General features: G+C 33.7%; 1 protein-coding gene across 1 annotated transcript in view; it reads left to right on the forward strand.

Moving 5' to 3' along the window:
- Nucleotides 1-16,820, forward strand: part of SMARCA5 (SWI/SNF related, matrix associated, actin dependent regulator of chromatin, subfamily a, member 5) — a 34,283-nt gene that overhangs the window by 11,600 nt on the left and 5,863 nt on the right. The window contains exons 4-17 of the mRNA XM_033134612.1: nucleotides 36-136; nucleotides 1,079-1,179; nucleotides 1,951-2,130; nucleotides 3,239-3,394; nucleotides 3,490-3,621; nucleotides 5,020-5,088; nucleotides 6,584-6,693; nucleotides 8,526-8,752; nucleotides 10,370-10,491; nucleotides 10,575-10,727; nucleotides 12,139-12,271; nucleotides 15,259-15,407; nucleotides 15,608-15,727; nucleotides 16,544-16,654. Of these exons, the coding sequence (XP_032990503.1) occupies nucleotides 36-136; nucleotides 1,079-1,179; nucleotides 1,951-2,130; nucleotides 3,239-3,394; nucleotides 3,490-3,621; nucleotides 5,020-5,088; nucleotides 6,584-6,693; nucleotides 8,526-8,752; nucleotides 10,370-10,491; nucleotides 10,575-10,727; nucleotides 12,139-12,271; nucleotides 15,259-15,407; nucleotides 15,608-15,727; nucleotides 16,544-16,654 (1,864 nt within the window). The remainder of the gene's footprint in view (nucleotides 1-35; nucleotides 137-1,078; nucleotides 1,180-1,950; nucleotides 2,131-3,238; nucleotides 3,395-3,489; nucleotides 3,622-5,019; nucleotides 5,089-6,583; nucleotides 6,694-8,525; nucleotides 8,753-10,369; nucleotides 10,492-10,574; nucleotides 10,728-12,138; nucleotides 12,272-15,258; nucleotides 15,408-15,607; nucleotides 15,728-16,543; nucleotides 16,655-16,820) is intronic.

A 16,820-nucleotide genomic window follows, 5' to 3' on the forward strand; every position in this document is an offset into this window, starting at 1 on the left:
ACTCATACCACTTGATTTTATTTTAAACTTGACAGCTACAGACACCGTAGAACAGAGCAAGAAGAGGATGAAGAATTATTAACAGAAAGCTCCAAAGCAACCAATGTTTGCACTCGATTTGAAGACTCTCCTTCATGTATGTTGTACATACTTACTTGATTTTTAGAAAAATCCCCTTTTGAGACACCCTTTGGTTAATGTATTGGATTTATCTTGGCTGTAATTTATAAAGGGAAGTTTTAGTAATCTTTCGTATTGATTGTAAAATAAACTGCAGATTTTTTGATAATATATTAGTGGTAGTGGTGCTGTATTTCAAAGGGGTATAAAATGCCATTGTTTATGAATGGTTTTCCAAAAAATAACAACCAGGTTTAAGTTTTATTATATATAATCTTCATTGTCTGGTGGCACAGAAACTTCCATTGGTCTTTACTGAAGCCTGGCAGTGGTTTTCAAAAGGGGATGGGGTATAGATGTACATATTTAAAAAAAAAAAAAAAATCAGGTGATTGTGGTGTATATACTTGGTAATTCGGGGGTGGAGGTGGGGAATATATCGTAAACCCTGAAAGAGATATTATGTCTCTTTATAGGAGCTATTGGAAAAGTAACTTCTGAAGGGTAAAGGAGAAACAACCTCTATTTCCTATTTCCCCTTAGTTAGGAAAATAAAATCCCCAGAGAACCTCTATTTGGGTCATCATGGAAGGAGAAAACACTGGTTAGAAACATTTGTGATAATGTTAAAAAAAAAGAAAGTCCAAAGAGTCTCTAGGACCAGTACTTGGGTAACAGGAACTGAGGGATTGAGGTGGGTGTTCTGATGTCTAGAGCCATGTTTCCTGCCCTTGGTTATTTCCATACCCATCCACTCCTCCTCCACCTGAGACCACATCAACTATCTCTGGTGACTTGCAAACTAACACTTGCAAAATTCCCATTCTTAAACCTAGTAAAGAAAGTCAAGTCAGAGTAAACACATGTAGGCCCAAGTTAAACTTTTGAGTATCAGATAAAGGGTACTACCTGCCTATATTATTATCTTTTAAAATATCTATTGTGTTTTTCTTCTTAGATGTAAAATGGGGTAAACTGAGAGACTATCAGGTTCGAGGATTAAATTGGCTCATTTCTTTGTATGAGAATGGCATCAATGGTATCCTTGCAGATGAAATGGTATGTGTTTGGTAGTTGCTTAGAACGTCATATTTTGTTTTCTAAAATATTTTATACCATTATATTTATAAAAGTTAAGACAATATAACAGTTTTGTTGATTTCAATCTAGAACTGTTAGCAAACTAATTCTCTGTCAAACTAATATAAGGAGCTATGCTTTAGTTGTATAAGTGGGATCTATATTTCAGTTGTGAGGAATTATCATCTGTGAAAGTAATACGTTTAAAAAATACATTTTGAGAAACGTGCTTTTGGTTGACTCATAATGATTTGACCATTTCCCCCCACTTCTGTAAGAAACAGATGGGGTCATTGAATCTTTAATTTATCATCAATAAATATTTTTTCCAGGGTGGCAGTTCATATAGTTTTGTCTCATAAAGCATTTTCTCTTGTTTTCTACTTGCTAGTTAGGTAGTGAATGTTTAAAATGTTTCCATTACATATAGAGCTAAAACATTTACTTGCTTAGAGTATGAAGTCAAGAGAAAGGGATTTCAATTCTAGCTCTGCTAGTGACCTTGGAAAAGTCACTTAAACTTCTGAGCCTTATGGGGAGATGGTAAGATAGTACCTCCTTCATAGACTTATGAAAATTAAATGACACAGTACTCATAAACTTGACACATAGTAAGTTGTTGCCATTTGTTAGCTATTAAAATTACCTAGCTTTTCTTTTAAATGTTCCTATATATGTGGGGAAGTATAAATATGGAAGTCTGCTTTGGTTTTGTTTTTCATTGCTTGTGGTTATTCTGAAATCTTTCAGGGCCTGGGAAAGACTCTTCAAACAATTTCTCTTCTTGGGTACATGAAACACTATAGAAACATTCCTGGTCCCCATATGGTTTTGGTTCCTAAGTCTACATTACACAACTGGATGAGTGAATTCAAGAGATGGGTACCAACACTTAGATCTGTTTGTTTGATAGGCGATAAAGAACAAAGAGTAAGTTTCTAATATTTTTGGTATAAAAGAATTTGAACTTAAGTTTGGTAGGAAGGGATAGCTAGAGAATGGATAAAAGAGTGGAGGTCCAATAATAAAGTTGGTCTTTACAAATAGTAGTTTAGAAATACGATATTATCTTGGTGGTTAAGAATCATACTGAGAAAAGGAGTCGTAGACTATGGAGAGCTATAAGAATATAGTTTGTTTCTCCTGCTTTGGGAAGTGGTTGTATAAAATCAAAGGCTGTGTTCTCACTTTAGAAGCATTTTCTTGGTTTTAAAAGAAATCAAGTGTGTGAGGTGGTTGGAAATTTAAGGAGCCTGATTTTTTAGCTTGGTGTATATACTAGTAATAGTCACAAACAGTTTGTAAAGATGGACTGAGCCTGTTATAGTAATTTGGTAACTTGGTATGATAGCTATCTAAATAAGTTAAAATGTGATCAATTAACACATCCTTTTAGAAGAAGAAATGGAAATACTATTAAGAATATAAAACTCAGATTTAAAAATTAATTCAAACTATATTGAAGATTATGTACTTAATTTTGTTTTCCCTTCATTCAGCTATCAGTGATTCTAGATTGTTTTTTCTCTCTTTATTGATACTTTAAGTTACCAAATTGCTTTTTATGTTTTGGAGTCCAATTTTTTAACCACTGTTTGCTTCACTTTCCTCACCCAAAAAAATGAAAATAATAATAGCGATATCTCTATATCCATAAACATGAAAGGAATGAAAATGCTTACTGCAAACTATCCTTCAGTTCTCTTCTTTCCATCAGAAGCCCCCTCTCCTTTGCCTAAACCTGTCTCCAAAGGATTTCAGGACCTAGTGTAGTCAAAGGAAAACATTTTATGAGTTAGTTTGTTGAATTTTGCAGTGATTAATTTTGTCAATTATTTTTTACTGAATGGCTCTGACAAATGATTAATGAAGTTACTTTAGTGGTAGGAAAGCTGGTTCTAGATGTTTCAAATAATACAGATAACTAGCCCTTTTTAACATTCCCACCCTTTTTATGTATTAGATTACTTGTCACCAACAAATTTAATGTACAGTTTATTTCTGCATGATGTTTTTTTTTTTTTCTCTTGCTACACAGGCTGCTTTTGTCAGAGATGTTTTATTACCAGGAGAATGGGATGTATGTGTAACATCTTACGAAATGCTTATTAAAGAGAAGTCTGTTTTCAAAAAATTTAATTGGAGGTACTTAGTTATAGATGAAGCTCACAGGATCAAAAATGAAAAATCTAAGGTAATTTGATATTTAGATGTGCACATTATTTGTACCTTTATTTAAAATTTGGTCAACATGCAGACTATACTAATGATGAATTTGGTTCTTTTCAGTTGTCAGAAATAGTAAGGGAATTCAAGACTACAAATCGACTCTTATTAACTGGAACACCCCTTCAGAACAACTTGCATGAGCTCTGGTCACTTCTTAATTTTTTGTTGCCAGATGTCTTTAATTCAGCTGATGTAAGTATTTCTAATTGTTCTCTGGGTGGACTAATAATAATGTTTTTTGTTTAATGCTATACATTTTTATAATAGAATTGGCCTGCTTTTCAGCACTGCTTGAGGTAGCTACTAAATTTTCATGCTTTTACATGGTTAGCCTGGTGTAACCTACTAAGATTTTTATGCATCCTGAGAGTTTGCTTTTGTGCTGTATAATTTAAATCTCATTTTGTAAATCATTGATTATTGATTCCTCTCTTTGTAATGTCATAGATTGACATTCCTGTTTGGTAATCATGTTGGCCTGACTTCGTTTCAGTGGCTCTAGGTGGACTGCTTATGCTCTTAGGGTGCTGCTCAGGGGATTATTCCCGAAGTGAATTTGCTTACCTCAGATTGTCTATTTTAGGTCCCAAAGATGGCCTTCAAATTTGATTAAATCTAGCCACTTTTTTTTTTTTTTGTATAGTCTAACAATCTTTATAGATTATTTGCAGTGACAGAAATGGTTGGTTAGCTCTTTGAACTGTTGATTGTATCTAGGAACATAACATGTATGTCAAGAATCTATTTTATTAATAATTTGTAGATTTTTGCTGAACCAGAGTTCATTTTGAACCTTTGTTCCCATGCCTGCAGGGAGAGAGAGAGGGAGAGTCTGTGTGTGTCTTTGAAGAGCTCTACATTAGTACGTTTATTTAAATAAGTTCTTAGGTGTTCATTTTAATTTGGTATAAGAAAGATCATTTTATAAGAAGAGAGAAATGTGTGTCCTCAAGACATTTAATCAGTCTCAGAAAGTTATAGTACTGCATTTATGTATTTTCATGTTTTTGTTTTTCAGATTTTTTCTTCCTGTATTAACACTTTGATTTGTTCAATAATCTTTGTTTTAGCTAACAGAATGAAGTCTAAAATTGTATACTAACAAAGCAAAATAGTATATAATAAATATACTCAAGGCACAAGGAAAACTATCCTTGTTTAAATCCTACCCAAATGCTAGTAATCTCAATTTCACTTTAGTAGGTTTAAGTGAAATTGACACTGCTTTGGAAACCCTTGTATTTGAGTACTCGGAATGGTCTTAGAGAACAAACTGTAAAGTGATTTTAATTTATTAATTTTCTGGTTACTTCTTTAAAACTTGCTTTTCAACTATTATCACTGTGAAAATTATCTTGACGTTTTTGAGAAAAATGTTAGGAAGTAATAGGATTCTGAATCTAATTACAAAATTAATTGCTAACAGTAATGCACGTGTGCAAAATAGGGGATTAACTAAATGACTTTTGTGGTTCACGTCCCAGATTTTAAAGAATTCTAGAGATCATCGTTCTATCTACCTAGCATAATAGAGCATTTGTAGTTAATATTATCTCTGATCTCAATATATTTTTTTGTTTGTTAATCTAGGACTTTGATTCCTGGTTTGATACAAACAATTGCCTTGGGGATCAAAAGCTAGTTGAGAGACTTCATATGGTAAGTATTTTGGAGTAGGATTAAAGCATATTTCTAATGCAGATAATGATAGAGAGTAAATTTGTGGATTACTTTTCTTTTAAAGAAAAGCATAGGGGCTTTAGAATCAGATGTTTTTGAATCCTGCCACATAACTGATCTTATAATGCGGGGAGGGAGTGATGATGTATGGCGGTTTTAGTGTTAGAAGCCAGAATGCAATTCTGAATTAATGATGGGAACAAGTAATCCCTTAGGGTTACAAAGAAGTACAGTTGGGGAAAGAAGAGTTGCCTAAAGATTAACATAGACAAGTTTTCAAAGCTTAGTTCCATTTACATTGCGTAGAAGAATCTAACCGGTTCCATTGTGAAAGGCTAACATGCCATCCATTCCTAAATCCATGTATAATCAGCTGTTAATAGTACATTGTGAGCAGAATTGGTACATTTTTGGTGTCATATATATAGATTTGTTCCTTCCTATGAAGATTAATAACTCCAGAATTTATGGGTTGGCTGAGTGGTTTTTTGCTGTTTTTTTCTGGATTCATCCAGCTGCATTTTACCTGGGCAATCCTGGAGGAGGGCCAGTGGGGCTGAAGTCACTCATGTTTGGCAGTTGGTGCTGTCTGTCCGCTAGGGTTATGCTAGCTTCCTTCCATGATATTAGAGAAGTCTTGCTTATTATTTTTCTCACCAATTTTTAATTTGTTGTGATAATAGTGTTTCTGTGAGCTTATAAAAATAGAACGAAGGAAGATAGTATAGGGTATCTTTAGTTTTATATTTTACAGTTTATTTTGTGAAAATGAATTACTACATGCAACATGGATATGTCTATAAACATAATATTGAATAAAACAAACCAGGTATAAAATGGGTCTTTGTATATAAAGTTAAAAGTAACAGGCAAAACTGATCTACAGTGCTGGAAAGTAAGAATATTGCTTACCCTTTGGGACAGAAGCGGGGAGGAGAGTGGCTGGAAAGCAAGAAGGATTTCAGGGGTGCTCTTTCTATCTAGGTAATGCTTACATGGGTATGTTTCCCAGATTAAAACTTACTGAACTGCATGCTTATGATTTGTATACTTTACAAAAGGTCTACTTCTATGAAAAAAGGATGGTAAATTTAAAACCAGTAACTGTAAAGACACCTTAATGTGGACCTTGCCATTTCTTCTGTTAGACAATCTGCATGCAAGTAATTAATGTTAAACCTGAAAGGTAGCGAATGTTGAAAACATCTTTAAAATTTACCATTGTTTTTAGTCTGTTATGACGGTATAGCAAGATACACTCATTATATTGAATAAGTAGAGACCTGGTATTACCTTTCAGGAACTCACTAACAAATTATTATGCATTTGGAAGGGAGAAGTCCTAAAAATCACTTGATACTCAAGCAGATAAATTTATTTTCCATGTATTTAATAGATAATTATGAGAGCCTGAAATTAAATACTGTATTACAGATAAGGTCATCTTTTTTTGTTTGTTTACTTCTCTGTTAAGGTTTTGCGTCCATTCCTTCTTCGTCGAATTAAGGCTGATGTTGAAAAGAGTTTGCCTCCAAAAAAGGAAGTGAAAATCTATGTGGGTCTCAGCAAAATGCAAAGGGAATGGTATGTGATACCACTGTTGATTCTTCACTAACTTTTTTTTGTATTTTGTTTTGCTAATTTGTGTCCTCCAGGGTTCCCTGTTTGCTGGATTGAACTCAGCATGAAGAGTTTTCTGGTATAATACAGGGCTTGCCAATCAAATTTATGACAGTTTTGCAACTGTTAAATGATAGAATTGGATGGGAGGTTTGTGAATCCAAAATTTAATTTGGGATTTAATTAAACAAATAAAATATAAAGCCTACTTGAGCCTTTTTTAGAAGGAAGCTTTGGTTGCACAGACGAGAGACAGGGTTATTTGGTAGGTCATAAAGACTGGGTCATGGATCACAGCTAGTCTGTGATGAAGGGAGAGACTGTTTGTACAGATAAGAGAAAAATTCCATACTTTCTTTTACCCCACAAATTGAAATTTAATTAAAATTTCTTGTTCCATTCCTTGTTGATGTTTTTTTTTTTTATTTTAGGCAGATAAAATGTCCTTTAGGGAAATGACGGTGGTGATGCATAGTAGCTATTTTTAAACACACTATATAATAGGACAAAAAAATCTTGAAAGCCTTGTAAGTTTTTTCTGTCTTTTTATTTTCTTTTTTAATGGAGATATGAAATCCAAATAGCTAGAAACCTCTGACTTAGTTTTTTGTTCGTTCGTTAGCCATAGAAAGCTCAGCACGAATCAATAGTGTGAAGTAGGTGCAGAAAAAGATACTGTAACTGTAGCACATATTATTAATTTGAATGTAGTGTTTACAGGTAGGAAATAAACAGCCATCCTACTCTTTTCTGGTTATACCACATCTCAAGTTTATTCAGTTTCGTACTTAATATTGATAAGTATTTGCAAGGGGCTGGAGATGTTGGGAAACATACTGAAAGAATGTCAGATAAGGAAATGGGTGTGTTTTCTGGGAAAGAGAATCACCATAGAAGGTAGACCATCCTAAACGTCCTCAAAACTTTTGAAAGGCTTTAGAGGGTACCAGTGATACTGGGCTCGTCTTGTATAGCTCTAAAATATAGAACTAAGACATGAGTCAGTGCTAAGGGAAGACAAATCTTTTTTAGTTAAACATATTGGTGAACTTCGTATCAGAATTACGATGGAAAGATCTGGTCTGCCTTGAATAATATTTTGTGCCCCATAATTGGACTTGTTAAGCTAGAGCGCTTAGGTTATTTATATTATTTTGTTCAGAGGATTCAAGGTCCTGAGACTTCGGTATTTAGATAGATTGCTCTTTCTTAGAGGGCAGTGTCGAAATTCTTAGTGTGCATTCAAAGATTTCTACAACCTAGCCTATGGCTGTAGCTTCATTACTCTCATTTCTCCCTCTTTCTCCCATGTATTTTTACTTAATTGAAGTCGCATTGTATTCATCTTATTCCCATCATCATGCCCTACCTCTCATAATTCTTCCTCCTCAGGTTAGTGTTCTTACCCAAATGCTATACTGTTAGCTACATTGAATGGTAAGTAAATAGTGACACTGTTCTTTTAGAAAAGACTGCAAATTTAAATTATGTTTAAAACTTATGTTTTAAGTTGTGTTTAATTTATTAAAAATGTGATATCACACTATTTTGTTTTAATTCATCCCTAGGAGATGAACTTTGAGCATAACATTAGAACACTGTTGTATATCTGGGGGCAATAAAGAAAAACAGAAGGAGAAAGAGGTTACTGTGGTAGATTCCTGACCACACCTTACGAGTTGATGGGTTGAACAGGTGTTTTTGGATTGAGATGGCGAAGGGGATTGAGTGCATAAAGTGGCAGGGACTAGACAGGAAACATTTGAACCCTCTTGAAATATTTTTCTTCTCAACAGGTATACTAGGATATTAATGAAGGATATAGATATACTAAACTCTGCAGGGAAGATGGACAAAATGAGGTTACTGAACATCCTGATGCAGTTGAGGAAATGCTGTAATCATCCATATCTCTTTGATGGAGCTGAACCTGGTCCACCTTACACAACAGATATGCATCTAGTTACCAACAGTGGCAAAATGGTGGTGTTAGATAAGCTACTTCCTAAATTAAAGGAACAAGGTATCTGTGTTACTGGTATCAAATTAAGAAGTAATGAAAACTTGTTAAAAATTCTAATGTTAAAACAAGGAACACTACACTTTGAAAAGATGACTCTGGCATTTCCTAAAATTATAAAGTGTGGGATATTTAACTTCTGTCCACTGTCTGAGTTCCACATCCTCTCTCAGTTTTAGGCCTTAAGTCTTTATTAGAAAGTAACCGGTAGTTAGGGCAACCGTACTCCCTGGATTTAGGAGGAGAGTTCTCATTTTATATATGCTTTCCCAGAAATACCAACTTTTTCTTAGAAAATGCCAAGAATGCTCCTCCCAGCCACACACAGTTACCAGCTCCTTTGATAAACAGTGGTGTGTTCGTGGTGGTGTTTTTCAGTTATTTAATTAAATGTTATGTGCATGGATCCAAAGCAGTTTTACTTACAACATGCTAATTTTTTATATGAAAATGAGTATGTGTGACGTATGTGTACAGGTGTACTTAAGATGCATGAATGAACGTACTTAGAACAAACTTACCATGAAGCCAGCTTCAACCGCTATAAGTTCATGGTAAAACTTGTTAGCTATGTTGTACCTGCTTGCCTCCTCCCAGATTATTTTGAAGCAAATCCCAGACATCAAGGCATAAATTATTCATTCTGTAATATGAAGTATACAGTCAGATTCACAATTTCTCCATTTCTATATTTTAATAATGATAATTGTACCAGTAGATGAATCTTCTATAATGACTATCAAAAACATTGTAAAAGTTGTTAGTGAATTGGTTTTCTTTTTTCTTTTTATAACTTTTAGTAGAAATATGTTTTCTAGCATGCTTTCTTTGAACGCTAAGTAATTAAAGCAATTAATTGGTAGGGAGGAGTGAGTGAAGAACTTGGTAGAAATACTCAGATAATAATGAAAGCTATGATAAATTCTGCAAGGAAAATGGAAACTATTGAACATCCTTATGCATTTGGGGTTACGGAAGGTGGGACAGCAGCAAATTCTCAGCCTAGCTTCCAAGACAAGATAATTTCATAATTATTTTTTTTTTAAATGATCCCTTTGTTTTCATTTTGCTGAAGGCATTGTGCTGCTGGCTGAAGAAATGGAAGGCAGTTGAATAATTTGAATCATGTCAGATAAGTTCAGGGATAACCAGTGGAGATGTGAGGCCCACATTTACAGTTCTTCAATGTGGAGTGGGTCTTCAGAACTAGGTTAAGACTGGGGTATTGGATATGTGTTGGGAGATCTGTAGGGCCATGCACATGGAAGAGTTGTGGTAGTAGGAGGTTACTTTTAAATGTATGTGCAATAAAAAAAAATAATGATTCTCTCAGCCTTTGGGATGGCAAGACCTCCCAGGCCAGATACAAATCACCCTTTTCTATTTGCTTTAGTGTGTTCTATAGATAGTACCTACTCTTATACTTGTGCCATCATGGGGAAAATGTCAGGAGTGACTGAGTTGGATAATAAATAATGTATAGTTTTTTCTTGTGTCCAACTAGGTAACTTGGAATTAAGGAATAATTGGTTAGTGTTAGTTTTGGTTAGCCTCAAATTTTTTAAGAAATTGTTTTGCTTTTGATCCTTCTGATAACGTGCTGTTAATATTCACCGACAGGTTCACGAGTACTAATCTTCAGTCAGATGACAAGGGTATTGGACATTTTGGAAGATTACTGCATGTGGAGAAATTATGAGTACTGCAGATTGGATGGGCAGACACCCCATGATGAGAGACAAGTGAGTAAAATCCAAGGAGGATAGATAAAAATATATCAGATAAAATGATTGTCTAACGTTTATGCTTTGTTTTATGTCTATAGGAGTCCATCAATGCATATAATGAACCAAACAGCACGAAGTTTGTGTTCATGTTAAGCACACGTGCTGGTGGTCTTGGTATCAATCTTGCTACTGCCGATGTCGTAATTTTATATGATTCAGATTGGAATCCTCAAGTAGATCTCCAGGCTATGGTAAGAGATAACAAATAAATATATTCTGTGCTTATGGATTTTTTTAGTTAGAGCAAGCTAATAAGAGTCTACAAATGTCGGTGACTTAACCCAGTAGAATTTTATTTTTCTCTGATCTAATAGTTCAGTGGTGGTATTTTGCAGGTGATCTTTCGTGTAAATCAGTATATGGCTGGGTGCTCTTGGACTTACAGTGCGGTTGCGTTCGTGAAATGTAACCCCATCATAAGTTTAAAATATCGTTAAGTCAAAAATGCGTTTACCCAATATTATAGTTTAGCCCATTTCTACTGAATGAATATCGCTTTTGCAATATCATAAAGAAAAAAAAAATCTTAAGTCAAACCATCATGAAATCTGGGATCATCTGTATTTCCATCTTACAACTTTTCCTTATCTTAGGATCTGGAATCCTGCTATATCCTCTGCATTCTGGTGACAGCAGGGGGATGAGAGAGAGCTGAGGATTGCCCAGGAAATTCTTTATGGGTTAGACCTGAAAGTGCCTCCATTCATTGGCCAGAACTGATCGTATAGCATAACTGACTGTGAGGGAACTGGTAAAGGATAGTAGAGTTGTGTCCTGGGAGGAAAGTTAAATGGTATGGTGAGCTACTAACATACCTGCCACATTAGATGATTCAGATTTATGCCCATGTGTGGAAGTACCTTGACCAGATCAGGAAGATCATTCTTTTTTGAGAAAATTTATTATGTGTAGATGAATACGAGAACTTACAGTTGAGTCTCTGGCATAGGTCACTTTCATTCTGTGTTCTTTATAAGGGTGACTGGGGAAAATGGATCAATTAGAAGTAGGGATGCTTTGTAGGAATGTGCTTTGTGAACTTACCAGAAGTTAAACAGAAAATGGAATTCAAGTTAATTTGACTACTTGTATTTAGTTACTTGGGTAATATTTAAAGGCTGAGATTTTTATATTGTTTGTGAAGTTCATTTATTTATATTACTTCTTTCCCTAATAGCAGTGGAAATTTAGATTTAAGTAGAAAAACATTTTGAATTTAAACCTAAGAAAAAAGATTGTTTTAAAAAAACTTTTATCAGATTTAAGAACTGTAATTTTTTCATGTCTGGAGATGTTATGTATATTTTATCTCTGTATAATCTAGTAAAATTCATGTGATAGTTTCTCACAGATTCAGCAGCTATGATGTATTCCATGCCTCCTAAAAGTTTTCCTTGTGACATAACCAATTAATTGAAACTGGGAAACTTTGAGAATTTAAGAAATATTAACATACTATGAATCTGTTTTAAAACATAATGTATTTGTTTTGTTACATATTTTTTAAAAGTTTTGTACTTGAGAATATTTAGGCTTTGTTTCTCAGTATGCACATTCAAATGTTATTTATGTAACTTTTTAACTTCATGGTAATTTGCCTAGGACCGAGCACATAGAATTGGACAAACCAAGACAGTCAGAGTGTTCCGCTTTATAACTGATAACACTGTAGAAGAAAGAATAGTGGAACGTGCTGAAATGAAACTCAGACTGGATTCAATCGTCATTCAACAAGGTGAGCCTTAGAACCTTAAAAACGTATCAAGTTGGATTGATGCATGTTTTTTTCCTGAATTTTTAAGGAGATTCTTACTATTAAGCATCTATTTAATCAAGGTAGCAGCCAACAATATTTGTATTCCAGAGATTAGTGAGCTTTGGTTTGGTTAAGAGGATGGATTTGGGCTCAGAAAGGTTGACACTTGAATATTGACTGCCATTTAGCAATTCTATTACACTTATCTGAGCCTGTTTTTTTACCTATTAAATAATTAGCATTTAATGTGGTACATATTCATTAGAGCTGTGGTGATTATGATTTACTTGTGCTAAATAAGCACTGTTGATTACTCTGAGGGATACTAAACAAACAAAAAGGCAACTCAAAGTAACAGATTATAAGTCTTTTTCTAGTCTGCAACTGTTTATTGAACACCGAGCAGATGCCAGGCATTGTTCTTAGTTCTGAGATAACAGTGGTGAATGGAACTAAGAAGTGTTCTGACTTTAAATGAGTTTATAAGTTAGTGAGAAGGAGACATAGAATAAACATTTATGTAACTAGGACTACAAGGTGAAAGTGGAATTTTATTTTGGATTAGTTGAAGGGAACTTCAGGGTCTCACTCCAGATCAGTTTTTAAGGAAGACATATATGTTTTCATGAAGCTTCCAGTAAAGTTGGTGATGGGATATGTAAAATGCCAAAATGGAAAAAAAAATCCTCAATAACTTCAGGACCATATTGGTTTCTTTCCTTCTCATATTTCATCATGAGCATATACTTTCTGTCTACAGAGCTGAGAAGTATACTGTTAACATTGTTCCCTAATTATTTGATGTATGTGTCTTGGTTTTGCCATCTCTAGTTTCCATATAAGTAAGGGCATGTTACATGTCTTTGGTATCCTGTAATGCCAACCATAGTGTTAGCCACATGCCTCAATACCTGAAGACAATAAATGATGCTTATTGTTAGTTGGTTTTTGTTAATAATAGCTTGACATTGAGTGCTTGCTTCGTGCTAAGTAGCATGCTAAATGCTTTACCTCCATTATCTCCTTTATTCCTCATACCAGTCGGAGGTTGACATCAGCGGTAGAAGCAAGTCACTTGTGCACCATTCATACAGCTGGGAGGTAACTCAGACGGGATCAGGAGCTGTATAAACTATTAGGGTGAGGTGTTCCGTTAGGAAAGTCCCTGGGGACTTACAGTGAGGTTTCTCATGGGTGATGTAATGACTAGGTTTTTTTCCCCTCACGTTCATCCGTGTATTTACAAAACACCTGCCATGTGGTTCTTGTTCTCAGTTATTCTCATCTATAAATGAGAATACAATGTTTTTTAAAGATTACAAAAGTATTAATTTCTTTATAGTCACTTAGAAATACATTTGAGTTTTTCTATTTAATTTTGTAATGTATTTACTGGGGCAAATTTTGTGCTAGTTGCTTTGTTAATCCCATTTGTAGTATTAGTCAAACAGCAAGCCTCAGGTGCTTACCTGTGTGTTACTGTCTTGTGGACTGAGACACATAACTAAAAAGGTGACAACACAAAGGAGCATTTTATGTCTGAAAAGCACCCTCCCTGTCCAACAGGAAAGTAGTTTCCATAAACCTAAGAATATTTTGATAGCAATGAGATAGATTTCAATCCAAAGAAAAATGTTCTGTGGATACAGTAGCCCCTCTTCCATGTTTTTGCTTTCTGTGGTTTCAGCTACCCACGGTCAACCATGGTCTGAAAATATTAATGGAAAATTCTAGAAATAAACAATTTATAACTTCTAAATTGCATGCTGTGTATGACACAGCATGATGAAATCATGTGGCATCGCGCTCTGTCTCACCTGGAACATGAACTGTCCCTTTGTCCAGTGTATCCACGTTGTATATGATAGCCATTAAGTCACTTAATAGCTGTCGTAATTGTCAGAGAGAGACCACATTCACATAACTTTTATTACAGTTTATTGTTACAATTGTTCTGTTTTAGTATTAGTTATTGTACTTAATCTCTTACTGTGCCTTATTTATAAATTAAACTTTATCATAGGTATATATGTAATGGAAAAAGCATAGTGTATATAGGGTTGATACTATCTGGTTTCACGCATCCACTGAGGGTCTTGGAAAGTATCCTCCCTGGATAAGGAGCGACTCCTGTATATCTTGATTTTAAAAGTCACAGAAGTTTGGTTGCGCATTCTATTAGGGTTTGAAAACCATGATATTAGTAGTTAATGAAGTTGTAGAAAACAACTTAGGTCTCTATCAACTCATTAGAAATTGGTTGGAATACAAAAATTAAAGCTTTATGTTAGTATATGTGAATGGCCTTTGAGGGTGAAAACAATTCTATGCAGTATATTTTTTTGTTTTGTTTTGATGCCTTTTATTTTTGATAACACAAATTACAGAGTTGGCGAAATTCCTGCCACTTGAAGATCTTAATTACTTTTTCTATGATCAAATTAAGCTTTCAACAATTTCAGTCCTTAAGATTAGGAAGTTTCAGAAATTGATGTTGTATATTTCAGTCCTTCCATAAAATTGGCAATATGAATGTTTTTTTTTCCTACTTCACTTTTCTAAGTCGAAAAAGCTGATTTGGGAGTATTAGTGTTAACATCTTTCTGCTTATCAGAAACTTCTTGTGTTTCTCATGCTCTCTCATCTGTTAATATTTTTTTTAAATCTTGCTAATTTTGATTTTCACGTATCTGAAATTAATATTATTCACCCTATATATATATATATTTTTGAGATAGTGTACAACAGACTTTATTACCTAATACGTAATAAGGTTTAGAAACATCTCAGAGCTTACCATTTGTCTTTAAATTTTATGTAAAAATGAAAATTAATCAGATGTAAATAAACAAATGATTGATGTTTGAGGCCAAATGACATGGTATTACATCTAACATTTAAAATTCGAACTTTCTAGTAAAATTAAATTTGTTCAGTTAACATTATACAATGTAATCTTTTTTCAGGAAGACTTGTGGATCAGAATCTGAACAAAATTGGCAAAGATGAAATGCTTCAAATGATTAGACATGGGGCGACACATGTTTTTGCTTCAAAGGAAAGTGAGATTACTGATGAGGATATTGATGGTATTTTGGAAAGAGGTGCAAAGAAGGTGAGATGTAGATTAAATGATGTTTTTAGTATATAAAATATCTTAAACCAAAATCAAGGAAGTGTTTGTTATGTGAATTACAGATAGCATGATTTCCATAAAAAGACGCTTTTGTGTATTGTAAAGCTTAAATCAATTTTGACTGTAGTTCTCATACTTTTTGAATTCTTAACCTAATAGGTGTTTCTTTTGTTCTCTAGACTGCAGAGATGAATGAAAAGCTCTCCAAGATGGGTGAAAGCTCACTTAGAAACTTTACAATGGATACAGAGTCAAGTGTTTATAACTTCGAAGGAGAAGATTATAGAGAAAAACAAAAGGTAATTTCGAGGTTTTGGTTACTTGAGGCTTTATTTTACTTGAAACTTGGTATTTTAAATGTTAGGTGTATTGGTGTCACAATAGTAGTCATTTCTGTGTATTCACATCTAAATTATTTTCATTTTTATGTTAAATTTGATGCCAAATTTTCGTTCGTAAGCTCTGAAATGTAAAGGTTTATGTAATGAAGCTTACTGTATCCTATTCAGTATAATATTGTGAAATATATGATAGTGAAGTATTTTGTGTGGGGCAAATATAGTAATTTTAAGATATTCAAAATTTAAATTATTGGCAAAAAAATTGTCACAACCTTATTAGGATTTTTTTTTTTAACTGCAGAATTGGCTGGTAATAAAGAAAAATTTCCTAACTTCATAGCAGTACTTGAAATTTATATAGAGAGAAATTAGAAAATACTTCCAGTGTAAAAAAATAATTCTACCTTAGTATTTGCCTTGTTAACATTTAGACATGTATATCCTCTGGATTTTTTCTAGAGTAAATAGATATCTACATATTTGTCCTAACTTGGGTTATAACATGCATTCTATAGCATTTTTTTTTACCCAAGAGTATTATTAACTTGGTCTATTCATATACTATTCATAGACACTGTCCTATGTGTTAATTGTAATTACAGTATTGAACAAAGTGTAGTCCCTGTCCTCGTAGAGCTTATAGTCCAGGATTTTATGAATATCTTTCCATTTACAAACAGTCATAATGACATAAACAGTACGAATTGCGTTCATGTAAGATTTGCAACTATATAAAATAAAAGTTGGTGATTGGAATTGTTTCCCATATGCTAGATTGCATTCACAGAGTGGATTGAACCGCCTAAACGAGAAAGAAAAGCCAACTATGCTGTTGATGCCTATTTTAGGGAAGCGCTTCGTGTCAGTGAACCTAAAGCACCTAAGGTGAGTTGACAGCACAAAAATTTTGAAAGATACTGTAAATGTAAATTGTTTTTCTTATATTCTTACAATAAAAACAGGTTGAGAATTACATTTTGTGATTTTTTTTTACAGTGTAACTATTCAGTTTTTAATTGTTGAATGTTTTCTAAATTAATTTTATATATGC

The sequence above is a fragment of the Rhinolophus ferrumequinum genome, chromosome 18 (genome assembly GCF_004115265.2).
Source record: "Rhinolophus ferrumequinum isolate MPI-CBG mRhiFer1 chromosome 18, mRhiFer1_v1.p, whole genome shotgun sequence".
NCBI lineage: Eukaryota > Metazoa > Chordata > Mammalia > Chiroptera > Rhinolophidae > Rhinolophus > Rhinolophus ferrumequinum.